The sequence below is a fragment of the Rhopilema esculentum genome, chromosome 5, assembly GCF_057945365.1.
Source record: "Rhopilema esculentum isolate cy_ngs chromosome 5, ASM5794536v1, whole genome shotgun sequence".
NCBI classification, from domain to species: Eukaryota; Metazoa; Cnidaria; class Scyphozoa; order Rhizostomeae; family Rhizostomatidae; genus Rhopilema; species Rhopilema esculentum.
Window position 1 is genome coordinate 7389591 of NC_142819.1, and position 19272 is coordinate 7408862.

General features: G+C 36.9%; 1 protein-coding gene across 4 annotated transcripts; it reads right to left on the bottom strand.

Moving 5' to 3' along the window:
• Positions 1 to 7401: 7401 nt before the first annotated feature.
• On the bottom strand, positions 7402 to 18690 carry LOC135689580 (potassium voltage-gated channel subfamily A member 7). Of its 4 annotated transcripts, none has more exons than XM_089116273.1 (5): positions 18444 to 18690; positions 17864 to 18222; positions 16549 to 16688; positions 16197 to 16324; positions 7402 to 9332 (listed from the first exon to the last, which is right to left on the bottom strand). In XM_089116273.1, the coding sequence occupies exon 5, from the start codon at positions 9330 to 9332 to the stop codon at positions 7455 to 7457; it is 1878 nt and encodes a 625-aa protein (XP_088972399.1). In that variant the 5' UTR covers positions 16197 to 16324; positions 16549 to 16688; positions 17864 to 18222; positions 18444 to 18690; the 3' UTR covers positions 7402 to 7454. The 4 variants fall into 4 exon arrangements, with proteins under 4 accessions (XP_088972399.1, XP_088972397.1, XP_088972398.1 ...); XM_089116271.1 differs by having other exon boundaries at positions 16103 to 16324; XM_089116272.1 differs by having other exon boundaries at positions 12614 to 16324.
• Positions 18691 to 19272: the final 582 nt, after the last annotated feature.

The following is a 19272-nucleotide window of genomic DNA, read 5'->3' on the forward strand; positions in this document are numbered from 1 at the left end:
ACACATAAACGCAACATGAAGAAATAATGAAGATACAAGGAAAAGGGGATCAGTAAAAAAACCATGTGGAAATATAATTGCTGCAATGCAATATAAAAGCAAGTTTCACAAAACAATGTCAATTTTGTCCTCTTCATCGATGTCTATAAGCTTGAATTTTGATGTTGCGTCAGCAATATCCTCTTCTGAAACCAGCCTTTTAAACGGATTGAAGTCTGGTTCATTTAAAATTGATAATTGTTGCTGGAATATCTCAAGACCTGCATAGCATGATGCACCCTTTTTCAGGCAATCATGCTAGCCGTCTTTTTTCCCATCATCCGCAAGATTCAGGCCACAGACTTCAAAAGACTTCGAAACAATCGCGCTATCTAAGCTTGCCCATGCATTAACGATCCACTCGACAACAGCTTGTTGCGTCGGCGATTTCAGATTGCCAACGTCAGTGACTTGGTGAATTCCAACAATCGAAAGCCATTCGTCATAATGCTGGCTCACTTTTGCTTTAAATTGCTTGTTCCATGAGACAACTGGTCCTTCAAAACCCCTTAATTTTAAATTAGCATAGACGGCTGACTGAATATGGCACACAAAGCTGTCCTATGCTAAAAGTCGTTTTCCAGACGAAAACGAGCCCAAAATGGTCTGATTGTTCTGCAGCGTCAGTTCAGTGTTCATCCATCAGCAGATGATACTTGAACGCATCGGCCCCTAAATTCGTTGTTCAATCTGGCTGCCTCTCGTTTAGCCCTCTTAAAAACAATAAAAGGTTTTAATTTGGTTCCATCTGCATTGGCAGTCAAGCAAACCGTTACCCTGGCCTTTTCGTGCCCTGCTGATCGCACAAGGACGTCCTTGGCCGCAACTTTTATTGACTGTTGTCATCGCCACCATGTCTTCCCACACAGGCGCTTCTTTCATGTTGTAGATATTGCTTGGGGCAAACTTGAATTTCTACTGTGCGTTTCATTTGAACTCTATAGAATGACTCTTCACTTTCATACCTTTATGAGACATCATATCAGTTACTGCTTTATCATTTCTGATACCATGATGAAATTTTGACGAATTAAAGATAAAACGAAAGTATTTTCAAGTTATTACAGTGTCTTGACACCAACATGAATTACCAACAAGGGAGCTGACAGTGCGCATTTGATGTCATGTGAAATGTCACATCTGTAAAATAATGTGTTTTCTAATGGTGTCATTAGGCAATGCTAATTAATAACGTATTTCTTGTGCTCGTCATGTGATGACATGTCATGTTTATCAATAAATTGGAAAGCCGTGATAGTTCGGTTATTAGAGAATTGGAATATCTACTAGAGACACGTCTGTTTATGTTGTCCGTTTCTGCCCGGTCAAAGCAAATTGGTGACAGAGGTGAAAGCAATGGCGAGTAGCATTTTGCCAGAAAAGTTTGATTCTGGTGATTTCCCAACTTGGCTTTGCCAATTTAATTGTTGTGCCTCCACAAAGGTTGCAAAAGCTGTCTGCATTTTTGCGAGGGTTGGCTGCTACGTTTTTTCATACTCTTTCCGATGATGAAAAGGATACGTCTGAACATTTGGTAACCAGTCTCCACACTCTCTTGTGTCCTGCTGTTGGACGAGAAGGCTGTAGGACGTGAATTTGAAGAACGTGTTTTGCGTAGTGGTGAGGATCCTAGTGTTTTTCTGTGGTCTCTTCAGGAATTGCTGAAAAAGGCGGATCCGACTTTGGAAGAAGCTGCCATCCCTGCCTTGCTATCCCGTCAATTTATGAAGGGACTTCCCAATACCATTCGTTATAAACTTCTTGAACATAACCCGACCCCGAAGTTGGATGAGATGCTCTACTTTTCCAAACAGTTTCTGGCGGTAAGTGACAATCATGATCCTCACCCTGGTTTGTTTGCAGCAACAGATATCGTCCATTCAGCGACATATATTGAGGGACAGCTGGACAAGCTAACAGCTGCAGTAGAGGAGCTGAAAATGAACCATAGTTCATATCTGCCCGGTCATAACAGTAGAAACAGCAGGCTAACCGCTACGATGATATGTAATCTGTGTCAAACTACGCAGCTGTCTTTACAAAAACTCTATGGCCCCCTGTGGTAAGACCCAGGGGTCTGAGGTGTAAAGTTTCCACTGTGACTGTGAGAGGGTAACACGTGGTGATGAGACTGATGTAATTACGTGGCAACTAGCCTTCCAAACAATTCCAAACAGAATCAAGGTTTAAATAAGCAGCAACTACTTTCATCTTGCAAGAAATGGCTCGTGCTACAGCGATAACTTCTAGTTTTACCATTGATTACAAGGTAAAAGTTCAGTGCAGCAATAAGGGGCATCACGTTTACAAAGGCAGCTGGACTCCGAGGCTGAATGAAACTTTGTCAATCAAGAATAATAATCGCCAAGAAGCATTGAATTATGACAACCATACATTAGGTGTATGTTCTTTGGCTAGTCTTCCTTAGGATTTTTCGCAGCCTGCAGTGCTCCTGAGTCAAGATTTATGAAAACTAGTTTTTATCAACTCAGTACAAACCATAAAAAAAGGAAGTTATTCATGTATAGGGTCCAGACATAATTAAAATCATCGATAATTAGCAGATTAGGAGTATTTATTCCTGATAAGCTCCTATAAATTTCATACATTCCTTTCTATTAAATCTTTAGTCCAAATGTATAATTTTTAACACTAAAGGCCCAAAATTGTAAAATTATGACCAAAAATAAGATTTTTTGCTATGTTTGATTTGCTGATTTGGTACAGTTTAAAAAAAAACACTCACAGATGTAAAGCAGTTGGAACATTAATCGAACATTTGCCAATAGAACTTTCAAGGGTTCTAGATTATTTTCTCAAGCAACAAGAAGACAACTTCTTCAAAGCCCACGTCACTGGTAGACGAAAGCGCGAAGTTGGCTCGAATAACCAATTCCCGCTCGATATACGGCACACACAAAGAAAAAAGATTGCCGTTATATTACAAGCAGAATTGAAGAAAAGGAAGGAACTTTCTAACCATTTAAGATTTCTTTGTAGAAAATATGCCTGCAGCCAGATTTCCAATACATTTTTCAATGGTTTAATTGATATAACATGTTATATTTGAGTGGTTCGGTTTGTATTGTTTTCATTCTCTTTTCGAGAGGGCGCTCATTTAAAAATATTTCCTTTAGGAGAGGCGCTCTTTCGAGGAAATATGGTATATACGACTTGCCAAAATTTATTTTACTTACCACAATAAGCAATACAACATTTAAACTGAAATGCTTCGATAAGTGGGCCATACAATATGAAGGCAAAATTTCGTGAAGCAATTTCTAGCATCCATTCACAGCGTTCAGCGTGCTACTCCCTTCTCCCATTCTCAATTTTTTGCGTGGGGCAATTCATTCTTGGCAATAGCCTACAAAATTTTTACCAAAGCAAAAGAATCTCTATGGATTTTCTGATAAAACAAAAGTATTTCTACCAAAAATTTACGAGATCTCCATGGAATGATTTGTCCCTCGATATTTTGCTCGATGTTTGTCAGCTATATTCTGTTGCGGGCAAACTTTACGTTTCAATTATTGTATGTGAAATCCTTTCATGGTAGGGACACATTTTTGGTACCTTGACTTTGAACGTAACAAATTGATTTCTATATTTATTTGATGATGAAGTAACTCACCTTAGTCTCGATTCGTAAAGAAGTTTACTAACGTCGAGCCAAAACGTGTGAAAAACAAACCATGCACTGCATATAATACGATACGATGAAACAGATTTCGGCATAAATACAGCTTTGAGTGGCGATTGTCCAATCTTTTATAACCAATCTTTTATTCGTGGATATCCTTTTCGTTCCATCGTCACTTTGCCAATTTGCATTTGGTGAATGGATGTTGATTATGAATAAATACAACATTGACTTCAGCACGAACATCACACAAGGATTCGTAGGTTCTATACAATTTCACTCTTGAGAACTCATTCAACGAAAGGGGGAAAATCGCTCATGTGGTTATGCATCGATATACCTGCACCAAAGAATTTCAAAAAGGAGACTCTTATTCTGCAAAAAGCATAAAATCTCTTGTTTTGAATTCCATTTATCCAAGAAATAAAAAGAGCTTTCAATAACAACAAAACTATTCCGTTCTGGACCATTTACTGCAGGAAGAAATTCGAGACTTGGGAATGGAAAAAGGTAGTTACTTTTTCATTAAAACAAAAAAAACGTAAGCATTCCCAAACAAGCAAGAAAACCAAATCTCAAGTGTAACGCAATGCCTCTTGTCTCTTTATCAGGCAATGAGCCATCTGATTCCTTTTTCAGGGACAGAGGAGAAAATTACGGATGGGCGGAGGCTGTAAAGTTATTGAGACTTAATTGTCCCTTAGTGAGACAAGGAAGCGGGAGTATACAAGGAAGCAAGAGTATACAAAGCAATCTATCTTCTTGCCAATTCCTTGTCAAGTAGATGTCTGTTTGTTTCTTTCTTTATAGCAACTGAAATTCTAAAGTTCAACGGACAGATAATGATGAACAGAGAACCGGAATAATGCCCTTGTTCTAATATATGCTGGAAATCAACTTTACATCTTCAACATTACGTTATCATTAAACGACATTGTTAGGTCGCAGTTCCTAACATTGTGGACAATTTTCCTGAACATTGATTATTAAGAAAAATTTGCTGACTTGAAACACGTGACATTGTTTGGGTGTGGCCTCAGTGAGAGCCGACTTCTAGGTTAGGTAAAGATTTGTTAGATTCACTAACGATATCGGCGATTTTCTGTCAGACCCTTGTTTGAGAAGAGGGTTGTGGTCCCCATGTACCCCCTATCGTGACCGCCCTTGTTTCTTTAGCTCTGAGCTTTAATTGTGATCAATTGTAGTACAACGACTCTGACAAGTGCTCAGGTGTTCATAGAACTTCCCAGAATCCAGTTAATTTATTAGTGACTTTTTCCCTTACGTTAATGAAACAGTGATACGTAATTGGATTAAGATTTTCTGAAAATAAGATGGAAGTGCAGGTTGATGTTTTTGTTGGCATTGCCCCTCCTCCACCTCACCTGAAAAATGAATATCCGCCACTGGCAGGTGACCCCAGTAAGTACTTTGCCTTCATATCTATAATGCCCTGGCTTTCCTTGGCTACCTTTACACTCTTTCTTTTTATAAGAACACACGTTATAGGAACACAGAGGCTCGATTTCCCGAATAAACTAAGAACAACATAGGAACATGCCCAACCTCAGATGAAAATTAGAAAAAAAACAATTTTCTTTCATGATTACAAAACTTAGGAGATTTTATCAGCTAATCACCTGCGCTACTAAAAATTTCTGGCAGAACTAATATGGCATGTTACTGGCCATAGAAACGATATTTTTTGAATTTTTGCATTTGTTTTCCCCAAGCATCTGACGGTAGTATTAGGAGCCTAAAGAGCTATCCTTATCGAGCAGTGTTTTAGTCCATCCTTTCGATGTGTCAACACCTCGTCCTCATTTTTAGTTAAAATTTGATCATGTGAAGGACACGGTCACCAGACCCTTACACCTGGTCAACAATCCTAACTACTGAGCCAGCCATCCTCGCATTTATAGCATGTGTATGTAAAAAAATCCATGTTGAAACAAGAAACGATTAAGAACACCCAAGCCTCGAAACAAGGAACGATTAAGAACACCCAAGCCTCAAATTTTCCAAAAAATAAGAAATTCGACCCACGGCAAAAATTATCTGGTTTTTATAAGAGAGAGAATAGTTTCTTTGGTTCCTGCGTCACCGGAATGATTAAGTATGGACATATGCAAACGATTCTGTCTGTGACGCAGGCAAATAGAATAAAAACAGGACGCAGCTGCGAAATCCACCGCCTTCATAGGGCTGATGATCGAAATAGCAACGAAGCATTTTGAAGATTACCAGAGGCCTGTTTATTTTCCCAGTGGACTTGCTTGGACACCAGAACGAATAAATTTAGTGTGGTGGATAAGAGAATCAAAAGATTTCTTGAAATGGCTTGGAATCACTTATAGTTTAAGATATCTGAGAATTATTCTATCTCTTCAATGATTTTAAACTGTCTACAACAGCAAACTCCAATTAAAACCTTCTTAGAGGAGTTAAGTATCTAAGATCAATATCAGGATTTTGATGTAGCTGGTTGGAAAAACGGATGAGAATTTAATAGATTCATGATAGGATGTCATTCAAAATTTAAATGTTAAAATTTTCAGGGCTGTTTTGCCAGAGCTTCATCATCCCTTAACAAGCAAATTTTTGACTTGTAATGTCATGATGATTTGGTGTGCTCAGAGTAAATTATTTGAACAATTTTTTTGCGGTACAGAATTTGAAAATGGCTTTGAAAGAAGCAAACATTTTACAACATACTAAAAGCTTTGTCGTCTGACACTTCTCAGAGCATAAAACGTCAGAATAAGGGTCCGAAAGAACACGATGAAAAATATATACCCAGTTGTGGATCGAAATAGGCCAATCAGAAAAACGCAAGCACAAAGGATATATATCCACAACTGGGAATTTATTTTTCATCGACAAAGCTTTTAGTTAATATGTTGTTTAATGTTTGCCTTTTTCAAAGCCATTTAGTAAATTATGTCTTATTTGTATCTCTGTCAAAAGTTTCCCATTCATCCAATCACATATTGAGCAGAGCGTGATGACTGTTAGATGTTATAAGAAAAGGAGGGGTTGGGGGTTGGGGAGAAACTAGCAAGATTTCGGACAAAGGCAAGGAAGATAGCAAAATTCCTGAATTTTCCGACAAATTTAGTACTCTAAGAAAAGCACTCTTCCCCCAGCCACTGTGCCCCTGCCTGATATTGAGTACGGATAGTGGTATTAGAACCAAAACGCTCTCTAATAGAAATAGGTTTTGCTGCTAAAAGCTCCTAAAAATGCAATTGTATTGTTTTTCCGATAGAGCAGTTTGAGCACAGAAACAAGGTTTTATTGATGTTGATGTTGTTGATGTTGATGTTGAGGTCTAGCTCTTAAAATTGGACTGTCCCCTTGCTATGTTTCTTGGTTACAAAATACTCGATGAAATAGCCCTTTCAGTGGACTTACTTTTGTAGATCTCTGTAATATTTATATGTTGAGGTCAGAGGGACAGAGGGATTCAAAGCTTCTTTGGGGGGAGGGGGGGGGGATTGACGCTTTTTGGGAGAGGGATTGCATCCCTTGCCCACTAGCGATTGGTCCCATAGTATATAGGGTTGTTTCATGCATTAGCTGATTTGTTGCAAATGCCTACCACGTTCCATGGCTTGCGCTACTGCGAAGTGTGGAGAAAAATTTTCATTTGATTCTAAAGCAACCAAAACCTTTCGCGGCAATCGCACACAGAGTCTTTATAGATGAATACCATGCAATCAAAGCAATAAGGAGCAACACAATACACGCTAAGATAGTCATTGGTAACATGTCACAGAACTTCATACTGTTCATAATACATTTCCCTGACTTTTTCTGCTAGCTTGCGTTTTTCTGCACTGATATTCTGGGACATTAGCTCTCTGACATAATAGTTCTCGACGAAGTGCCGAAAGATTATTGGCGTGAGCAAGCAAAATAGTATAACACCAAACAGAGCACAAATAGCGCCAACTAGTTTGCCAAGAATGGTTCTTGGATAAACATCTCCGTATCCCACAGTCGTAATGGTGATTACCGAGTACCAGAACCAGTCAGATATGCTTTGAAGCTTTTTGCAAGAATGAATGCAATCGTCGTGGAAATTATCCTCAGCAAAGTATGACACTGATGCGAAAAACATACTCATCACTGGAATCACAAATATGAACGATCCAAGGTGTAAAAGGCTTTTTGAAACAGTATGAAGAAGTGCCCGAAAACCGTAACTGTACCGCGCTAGCCGAAAAACCTGTAGTATGCGAAGCTGTCGTAAAAGGGCAACAAAATTTTGCAATTGTTTAGGATTGTTAGGACTTGATAATGCTAAGGATAGATAAAAAGGGACTAAAGTCATCAGGTCAATGATTCCTAAATGAGAAATGATAAATCTCAAACGGCCACGGGCGATACTCAGCCTGATGAGGTAATCGGAAGTAACGAAGCCAATGCAAACAATCTCAATCACAACCAAAACTTTGCGATGCTTATTCTGAGTAGCAACTGTTGATCTGGCATTTGTTTCGAGGTGCGTACCATGAGGCTGTCGAAAGCGTGGCAGAGTTTCAATGCAAAACACTACAGTTGCAACTAATGTTACGAAAATTGTAAGAAATGAAATAACTGAGGACAAAGTAGAGGAAAATGGACGGTTGAAGACGTTGTGCAGCATCCTTCTCGGTGTTCTTCGTAACGATATTGAACGCAATGGCTTTTGCCACCGCCGATTGACGAATCTACTGCGAGATCCTCTCTTTGATGTTATTTCGAAGAATTCTAGCTCTTCTTCAAATGCTGTTTGATCGATGTATTGTGGCTTTGAAAGAATGCCTTTTGATTGGTAATAGAATAAAATGGCATCAAATGAAATTATGTGCCTTTTGAAAACATATTGATCGATACTCGGGTTGTAAAATCTTAAGCGTCGGTCCGGATCTCCAAGAAGTGTGTCCGGGTGAGCGGCGAGAGTGTTCTCGAACGTCTCATAGAGCGTTCCACCGACGTTCAGAATCAGCCTCATCGATCTGTTTATGTGTGCATTTCGTTTCCCTATCGATGTTTCCAAGAAATTTTCAGTTGGCTGGCACTTCTTGGAATCAACTGATGATTCAAGTAAATGGTTTTCTTTGACAAAATCCTCTTCATTTGCTCCGTTCTCTTTTGTCTTTCCAGCAACGACCTCTTTTGAAACTTGTGTCATTTTTCCTGCCCTCCTGTATCCAGTGATTTCTTTTTTGTTGTTCTTAGTGCAGGAGGTATTTTTTTCATGTCGATCAACACAATTAGCATTATCTTTTAATGAGATGCCGTCTTCTTCCCTGAGTTTTTGCTCTACTTGATCTTCCAGAGACAAGTTACTCGATCCATTTAAACAGGGTGAAGTTTCCTTCTGCTGCAAGAGTTGGTATGAAGAGCCAGAAGGATGAATATAATTTCCATCTAGGAGATCTTCTGATGAAGATATCTCGTCCAAGAATTGCACGTCGTCTGGAAAATCTACATTATCATCTTCTTCCTTAGAAAGGAGCTCAATCTGCTTGACTTTGCTGAAATCTGACAGTTTTATCTCTCCCACCATGTTGCGAGGATCAATTTTTCCATTTACTGTTGCAAAAAGATTTTCTCGCTCCTTTTTATCTCCCATCTGACCCAGCTCGTGAAGTATAAACATCTAAAACGAAGAAAAACGATAATCTTAATCTCAGCAAAACCAAATATACAATTCATTTTACTTGCTTTTTTACCAGTAGCATGGCAACAAATATTTTCCCTTGTCATTCAACTGTAATTAGTGATTCGCTTTATTTGAACAAAACTCAGTTTGAGTGATTGGGAGGAGTATTGCCGCTCTATCTGCATGTTTGTATTTGACCATCCAGTGTGTAAATGACCAAAAGTGATGCTGTGAACTGTGGGTTTTTAGCCTTGCTGGCATCATGTTAAAATTTTCACTTAACGATTGCATGAAAAAATTTCTCAACCTGTCTGCTGTGCATTGCTCCACTTTTTAAGGGCTTAAGCTCTCAATTTGTATCCTTTAGACTCTTGCTATCATGGGAAGCTTTTCCTTCAAAGTGGGTAAGCTTGAATAAATGATGTGGTTTTGCTGGGCTGATTATGAATTTATGTGTCAAAATCTTACGCCCTACATCTGCTCTGGGCATCATTGCACTGAATTATGCTCAAAACCAGCTCAGAAATCTACGTTTTGATGTTTTTTTGTTTTTGGATGCTCTTTTTTTATTATTACCCAAAGGCTAGCTGCGAGATTAAGCAAGAGTTGATCTCGAATTGGTGCATATCGGCGAATCATATTGGCGAATTTTTTATTAATCCACTGATTCTGTGCAAAAATAAACTAATGTTTTCTCGCGTTTGCATGCAAAATGTCCACATAAGCCGACTAGTACACGTTGCTATGACTAGCGCACTAAACGCTAAGCCAACTATTTAGGACCAATCGTATTGTCTTTTGTTTGGTCTAAGCAACCGCTTTACAATACATTAGTGTGGCTCATGCTCTTTGTTTGCAAAGCTGATCAATGAATGTAATAAAGAATTCATAAGAAATCAACGTAATTTTAAAGTCAAATTAATGAATAACTATCATCGATGTCTACTTCTTGTTTAAAAGTCAGAACTAAACTGGGTTCAACCCCCAAAGCAGAACAAAGGTTTGGCGATATGGTCCTGTATTGGACAAAATCTGGATATGAAACAATCCCATTCGTATGCAAATTCATGTTTACGCTGAGTTTATCAGTACATAACGTTATGACAGAACTCGATTTGATTGCTTCCTAGTAGCATCGGTTGGTTATTTGCTGAAAAATTTCTTTAGTTAAAAATAGTTTTTCTTAAATTGCCAGACTTTTCTCATAATATTTAACATTTTAATGATAATTTGTTTATAAATATTGGGTAATCTTAAGTTTCATATGTAAATCTTAAGTTTCAAGAAATCACTATTATTACTTTTGTCATTCTTAAAAGTAACTAAATTTCCAAAATGTCTTAACTGCTGCACATATGAAAGACGACTGGTTCATTGATCTGTTGAAAAAATAAATTATTTGACATCACATTGAAAATCTTATCTAAATGATGTTTAATGATGTTGAGTTACCCTGCGTTTTTGTACCCTACCCCAAAGATAGTATTGAGACGAACATTTTGCCGAATTCAAAACCATACACGCTTATTCTGACAGTAGGTCCCAAAATTTATCCGTTTTCAAAATAACATTTGAAACAAATCTATAAATTTCCTCTCGCCAACACTTTGCGAACAAATTTTAGACACCTGCATTGCATTAAATTATTCCAGCGCTGCGAAAACTATGTAATCTAGATACCCTATTCAAAATAGTTTCCAAAATTCATCAAATGATTCAAAGCTGATTCATAACTCTATTCTGTCCTGGATTCTAATTATGCTACCTGCTAAAAACTTGACTTGTATTAAAACGCATTTTCAGAGTGTTGTTTAGCATGAATGAAAATTAAATTTTATCCGTTAGCCTAAACATCAACTGCTGGAAAAATCATTAACCGTGAGGATTCTAAAAGACATTTTTTGTCCATTCAATTGTTCAATGCTGCAAAGAAACAATGCCAAAGAAAGTTCTGTCTAATATTACTGGATGAGTCTGCAAAACAGATGAGGTCACTGTGACATACAAGCAATTCAATGAATTGTCGTTAGAAATATAAATTATGCTTAAGCCAGTTCTTGTGAAAGCTATTTTAGAATTTTTCTTTTCTTAATGTGCTTGCCTGAAAAAGTAATTTTCAACTTCTCCTAACTCACACTCAAAATCTCTTTAAGTATAAGCAAATGCCACGAGGGTCAGCAAGTGCATATTTGAGCTGTTGGCTGTTGGTGTTCAGTTTCATCCTAACCAAACTACAGTCGAACCTCTAATAGCGACCGCCTCCGATTTGCAGCCACCTCCCAATAGTGGCCACAGACCTTCAATCACAAGCGCTTGTGAATGTTTATAGCAAACCTCCGAATTACGGTCACCTCCCATTAACGGCCACTAGGCCTTGGATCTCAAAGTGGCCGCTATTAGAGGTTCGACTGTAAATGCAATTTCATGAGAGAACTGTATGGCCGCTCTTAAGGTCTGCGAGATAAAGCTTCTGGTATTTTGTCAAAGAAATAGGTCATTTGTTCATTTGCAAAACTTCTAAAGACATATAAAAAAGAAATGAAAGATCAAGACGAATTTAATTTAGAATCTTAAGGAGACAACATTCAATCTGGCCTTTTTCTTCTTTGACTAAGACAACTAATAACAGTTGAAGTGAGAAATTTTACAGTTGCCCGATAATTGTGTTAGGCCTGAAGCTCGGATTTGCAACAGAAGCAGACCTGTTCAAGGGTTTCCAAATGAACATCTGCAGCATTTCTTTACAAGTTAAACTTTATATCTGGTACTCTAACTTACATAAAGGCTTCTTTAGCAAATATAAAAATGTTTCTTTCCTTACGATTCTGATTGAAATATAGCCATTTAATGAAGCTCACGATATTTTGCATTGATTCAAAAGCTTTTTTCAGCTCTTCAACCAGCAGCTTAGATGCTTGATTTGTTTATGCTGCTTATACTTTCATGACGTTTTGAATTATCTTAAACTATTGTGTAAAATTTGACGCATATTTCTAGTAGAATAAATGCTTCAAAGCTTTCAATAATTTTCCAGTTACTGTCGTATATCATAGTTTTAGTAAATTCATATTACTCACTTTTCTCATAGATATCTATATCACACTTTTCTCTTGAAAGTAGCTGAAGGCGAAAATAAGTCTAATCTACAAATAATGGCGCATAAATGCATAGTATAAAATATTTTCTGGGTACTTTAGCAAAACGCTTAAAAATTAACAAATATGCGTCGCAATGATCCCTTAAAGCTCTTAATAAACTATGAAAATACAAAAATTTACCTTAGGGCGCCTTTTTTCATGTATGATAAATCTTTAAGTTGTCTTACAGAATCCCGTACTATTCAAGATTGCATTGAAACTTGCGTTAAGCAACTTCTTTGACAAGAGCTTCGGTGGAATTCAGCGGATCATTTCTTGCTCGCCTAGAAGTTTAGCTATCACCAACCCATGAAAAACTTGCAAATTTTGCTAAGCGTTTAAAAGTCTGTCTGCTAAATAAAGTGTCCATAGACTTCCTAACTGCAGGCACTTGTAATACAGACAAGGCAAAAAGTGAGTGTAGTTCTCTTTATAATTCAAAGTATTTGCATCAAAGCTTATTGTTAATCGGACAATGCAAAGAAAACAAAGGTGAAACTTTCTGAGCAGCTGTCTCAACTTTTTTGTGATGACAACCTAGGTACAACCTAGCTGGCGTTAATAACCTGAATACATAAGATGCTCAGTTCTTCATTAAAATTGAACCATTTGCCGTTAGAGATAAATCTCTTCCTTGTTTCCTGTTGAGCTGAAAAGCGTCTCAGCGTATGAAACACGCGGCACTTGTTAAAAGAATTTGTTAATTTATCTGGACATGCATGCATTTGATCATCATCTTCAACATAATATTAGCTGCAATTCAACATAATATTAAGCTGTGTTGGTATTTCTGACAGTAGTAGTTGTACATATCAACAATATTACTTGGTATTGCATTACACTAATCGCTACTTTTGATGATCTTTTGTGGTCGCGACCCTGATCCTAAAATCAGAGCCCACGCCACTGATCCTAAACTCGAGGGGTCAGAAATTTAAAGTAAGTGTCCTCTTCCCCTCTTAAGCCCCGGTTAATATGGCAATTATCTTGCTGACGTGGTTTTATTTGTTGGCTCTGGTTCTTTGTATTTTATGTAATCTAAATGTTTATGTATGTCAATACTTTCAGCTGATTTTAGTCTTTTATTAACAAAAATGTGGGGTGACAATGGTCCCTTTTCCCCCTGTGGCGTGTGCCATGATAAGGTTGAGGTTTATAAGCTTCAACACAACTTCATGTTGGACTTGACAAGCTGAATTTTCACAAATTCAAACATAGCTTCAGTGAATTCTTTATGCCCAGTAAATCATGGTATTGAGAATAAGGAGCACTTTCTGTTGCTTTTCTATGCTTATGATCACAGAATAGAGATTTATTCTGTGTTATGATACAGATAGATGCGATCTCTCGACAATGTGAAGGCGATATTGCAACCCTATGGGTTGAAACAAACCATTCAAATGTATTCAGACCTTTGAAAGGTTTCAATACGTACTTTTAGAAATATTCTCTCTTATGTAATTTGGCTTTCTTTGTTTTTACTTTGTCAGTATTTTGTTTAACTTTATTAATGTAAGTGTTATTTGTAACGTGAATGTAATTCTTATTTGAAGAAAACATGTTTAATGTAATGGTCACAGAGTTGTTGTGTATTTCCATGCTCCCTGTGGCATCGTCCTTGTTTGTAAACTTTTATGAGAATATAAGAAAGAAGATCAGTAACGTGATCGCCATTAAAAGCACGATACCACTCATTGCTGATCACAAACAATGAATGAATGTGCGCTAAGTCGTTTTGCAGACTGTGCAATGTTTGATAGCTATTTTAAACTATGAAGAAACACAATATTTACACTTTCGTACGAAGAAACAAAAAATTTATCTCTTCAAAACTATAAAATGTTTTCAATGCAAACCAGCTATTCATTAAATTTCTAATCCGTTCAGATTTGCTAAATGATATTTTTCATGCTTATAAGGCTATTCAAGGCAATTAAAACGAAGCTACTCATGCTTCGTAACAACAAGTGGTCAGCCAGTGGCATAATCTATTAATACATTGTACTTCACCGACAGACTTGAAGTATCCAAGGTGCTCATATCAAGTTGCTAAAAGCTCCTTGAGTGAAGGGAACATATCAAGTGTACTACTTGCCAATATGTCATATGTCATCAACATTAAACTGTATCAAGCAAGTTTGAAACGCGTACAAACATTAGTCTTAAGATGCATTTCCACAATATATTTCCAGATGAACAATTTAAAGTCATTCAATTAAATTTTCCCTCAAAAACCTAATATGAAGAGATACTTTGGATGAAAAAAGAACATTAGAACTTTCTGACGAAAAATAATCTACGGCGAGCCTGCTAATTTTGTTTACGGATTCACGAGCACCGTAAGATTTCTATCAAGCTTACTCAGCGAAATTCTCTTTCAGCTATGCTTTGAAACTGATTTCGCCTTTGCTTTTTTATGTCGGGCAGTCATTTACTAAGTCATACTATTGCCCCAAGTTGCATCTATGCCTTTGAGACTGTAAAGTTTCACCTGTTTGGTTGGCTAGCATTATTTTTATTATCAAAGACGATTTTTTTACAAATTTGACAAAAACCTGGGTTGTTATCGAACAAGCAGATATCTTGTACAAATGTTTGTTAATTGGCGAAGTCAGCTTGGTCTTATTCTCGTGCACACAACAGACAATATATGATGATATGTTTGCGATAAAATCTTCAGAAGACAGAACTATGGATAAAAATTGCTTACAAAATGATTAGCAGCTGACGATATTTGACAGACTTTGATGAATAATTAAAAATTTTGAATAAAAGATTGATACTTTTGCTTGCAGCCTAGCTTGGTCTTTAACAAAACAGTTTTGAAAATGATTCATTTGAGCAACAGACTCGTGAATAGAAATTTTTGAGATAAATTAACTGTGAAGCAGCATAATTTGATGCAATTGTTTTCAATTAAAGAAACTTTGTTTTCTTTTCTGGCAGCTCCACAATCAGAAACAAAATCAGGAGCATCAAAAGATAGAAAATGCTAATGCCACATCACATGTTTTTATAAATGCATTAAGATTGCATCTACTGGGCACCGATAAGTAACTGCAAGTGACATCATTGATTTTTATCTCTTACCACATGTCGATTTTTTTGTGACAAAAAGGATGCTTATTGTATTTTCACTATTGTTTCATTTATGTAACAAGAAAAAAAAATGTTGCTGATAATCAAATGTATTGGAGACATGAAAGAATCAGACTTGGCGCATATACAGTTGTAGATGTCCATCAGAAGTTTTGAATAAAGAAATAAATCTCCTGCCGTTCAATTAAAGAAATATTTATAAGGCACATGTCCCTTTTTACAATGTAGGAAGTAGAAAATTTTCAGCACAATTATATCAACACATTTCTTCCATTGGTATTGAGTTTTAATGACAAAAACTAGTACTATTCACGAAACTGATATTTTCAATTCTTTTGAACAGCCATGAATATCTTCTAAAAATATTTTACTGCTGTGTAGTCTCATCAGTATGCATTTTCCATGAAAATCATTGTTGTCATTATAGTTGAGCAAATCTAGACAAAACAAACTTTCCCTGATCTGTGCGGTCAATTATCGTTAGATGCTTTTGAATTGCAATTAAAAGACTGTACATATTCATCGACTCACCAATATGATCATAAATTGCTTGTTTTTGGATAGGCTTAAATGCCTGATGCCATTCAGTCGGAAGCTTGCTTAACACAAACCATGCGATGCTTACCAATCAAACCTATGTCATTGCACCTGCTGGATGATGTTTGATGTGGTTGTCCTTATCACTTCAAATCACTTTCTTTATGCAAGTGTTTCGTTTATCAAGCATTGATCTTTGTCTGGAGAACCATTCATCTGAAATTAAAGCAAACCTTTAGATTTTCAGAAAGATAGCTATGAATCTATTTACGCTTTGTAGTTATTAGCTGCTTCCTAAATTTCTGTTTGCAACATGTAGAAAAGCTGCTCACACCCATTCCCGTATTCATCTGGTAAATTTTAGATGATCACGCAAGTCTTAATTCAGGATCTAAATTTGAATTAAGCGGTATTTAAAATTGAAAATCTTCAAACCCTACCTGCAGGAGCAGTTCTTCCTTGACAAGTTTCCTTGACAATTGACTTTGTCCGTGTAAATTGACAGCAGGCTTTTGACAATGTATTAAGCTGCTCTTTCAGATTGACCAAGCTGAGTCTGTATTTTTCTTTGCCCTAAGGACTAAAGGCAAAAGACTCGGTTATTGGACAAAAAACTTTTTGCTTTTTGTGTCACAGCAGCAACCATGTTTGTATGTCAGAAAAAAATAATGAGAGCCAAAGAGACAAGAATCTGAATTCAGCAATAGGCAAGCAATCATCGCAGGCAGACATGGATCCAAGAAGGATCTATCTAGGTTTCTCTATCAAAACTACGGTCTCCAAACTTTTTGGGCTGAAGATGGGTTCCATTTCAACTGTTCTTTTCTATCGGTTGCCACAGCTCGATCGTTGATCATTGCTGGTATTAATTTTTTAGCACCTTCCTGTCTACTCTTTATTTTCTTTAACCCTTGTCATTCTTGACAGATTGTTTCGCTGCTGTCTAAGTGCTACAGTGTCTTATACCTTCTCTAATGGGTTTCCAGTCATGTAATATTCTATGTATCTCAGTATTAACGTCCTTTCTTCTTTCCTTGTGTAATTCTTCGAGAATTCGTATTAGCTTTTGAATTTTCTGTTTTACTGCTTTCTCACCTACAGAAAATACTTATATCGTATAACCAAAGTCACCAATAAAATTAAACTTATGAATGTCGACATGATTTTACAAAACGTATTTCCCTTCTCGTTTTTTCCATTTTTGAAAAAACCCACATAGCTTACGAACAATGCTAATTATGCAAATTATTTAAAACTTCTATATATGGTTAAAACACAACAAATACAGAGCAGCCAGTTTCATTAAAGAATTACAAACAACTCCACACAGACAGGCGGGCAACCCATCCACCATAATCATTAGTTCTGTTTTCTGTTCACGTACAACCAGCACCGTAACTACGATTGTTCTCAGGGGGGCTCATGCCTCCCCCCAAAGACTTGAAAAACATTTCTTTCTAGTGAATATTGCCTTTTGTCCTACTATTCTCAAACAATAGGGACCTACTTATGATTGTATCCTTAATATGGTGCTGCGTACAATCACCAGCAAAAGGACATCCGAACTGCCCATGCGCAGCCTATATAAGCAAATGTGCAAAAAATGGATATCTTCATATGATATTCCTTAACTTCATACTCACTTGAACCTAGGGTGAAACAAGTATCAAATATCATTATATTGTCGTGAATTTAGTTGCTATATTGTTTGATCAAAATTGCTTGGTGTATTGTACTAATCTTTAAGAAACATACCGCCACTGTTTGTCTAGGTACGTAGTATAACGCTGCAGCTCAAACATTTGAGGAAGTATAAAGGCGTTATACCGCACTACCCTTCCATTACACCATTGTCTTTCAGTAACTCTTGAATTAAAAAAGCAAGTTTAGATACGACTGTAGGTCAGGATTTTCTGCAAGCAGTTTCAAGCACACATCAAAGCTGCTTCAAAATTCCATTCTTTTCGAGATTTACACAGACAAACCATTCCGCGTACCAAGAATTGTTTCAGCGGACATGTCGATTTGTTCCGGGTCTTGTAGCGAGGTAACATCATAATGGCGCAGAAAGTTTGACAGCAACATTTTCTCCTCCAATAAAGCAAGCCTTTGGCCTACAAGGAAAGATCACGATTCAGGGCACGTTAAAATATGATTTGATAAAGATAATATTTTAACTAGATATGAATTGCGTTGGTTTTGTCTTTACCAGAATAAGTTAAAATTCAAATAAAAAGAGTTGAAAATTAAAAAAGTAAGTTCGACTGTCTTGTATCTACTTCCATCATGACCTAACTTAGTTACAAGTGATAGACTTTGGCCTTGAAAAACTCACCTATGCAGTTTCTTGGACCAGCTGAAAATGGTACATATGCAAACGGGCGGCGTTTGATTGAACTTTCAATCAAGAATCCACTGGAAGGAAATCTTCTGGTTGATCCCAAAAATCTGGGTTCTTATGGAGAAAGAAAGTTGAGATTCCGAATGTGGAACCAGCTGGCAGGATACGACCATTTCCTGCGAAAGCAACCAATGATTGAACACTCAAAAGTAATCATTTATTTCTGTCAAATGTAAAATTGAAATAAGCAAATGTGAAATGAGCAAAGTGTAGTCATAAAAGATTTTCATCGTGGATGCCACTTGCAGGACAAAAGTAGAAATTAATGACATGAGTAGAGGTAGAAATATAATTGCGTAAGTCAATCAATCGGCAGAAAACAACAAATATTAAGTTAGATATATAGGTTTGTACAATTGGTATGACAATAATTATCATAATATGTTACTCATTCATTATATACTTGACTACATTGCATTGATCAATTACCAAAATAATACCTATTTGAAAAAGTAAAGTAAATTCCTCATGAGCTCGATTCATTTCAACCGTTAAAGACACTATCAACTATCGTTAAAGAACTGAAATCTGCAGAAAATTTTAAAAGTTGTATGAATCGAATAAAACAATGGGCCGGACGGCAAATGTAGTGCCATGATATTAGGCCGGTTTTCAAAATATAGTCGCAAAGCATGCTGGTTGCACATGAGCCTTTAAAGACAGAAAGCTCAGCTGACATGCATAGGTCCATGATAAAATCATTAACTAGCGGTGTTGCTTAGAATTGCGTTCTTGCGTGAAAATATTCGCTGATAAAACAAGC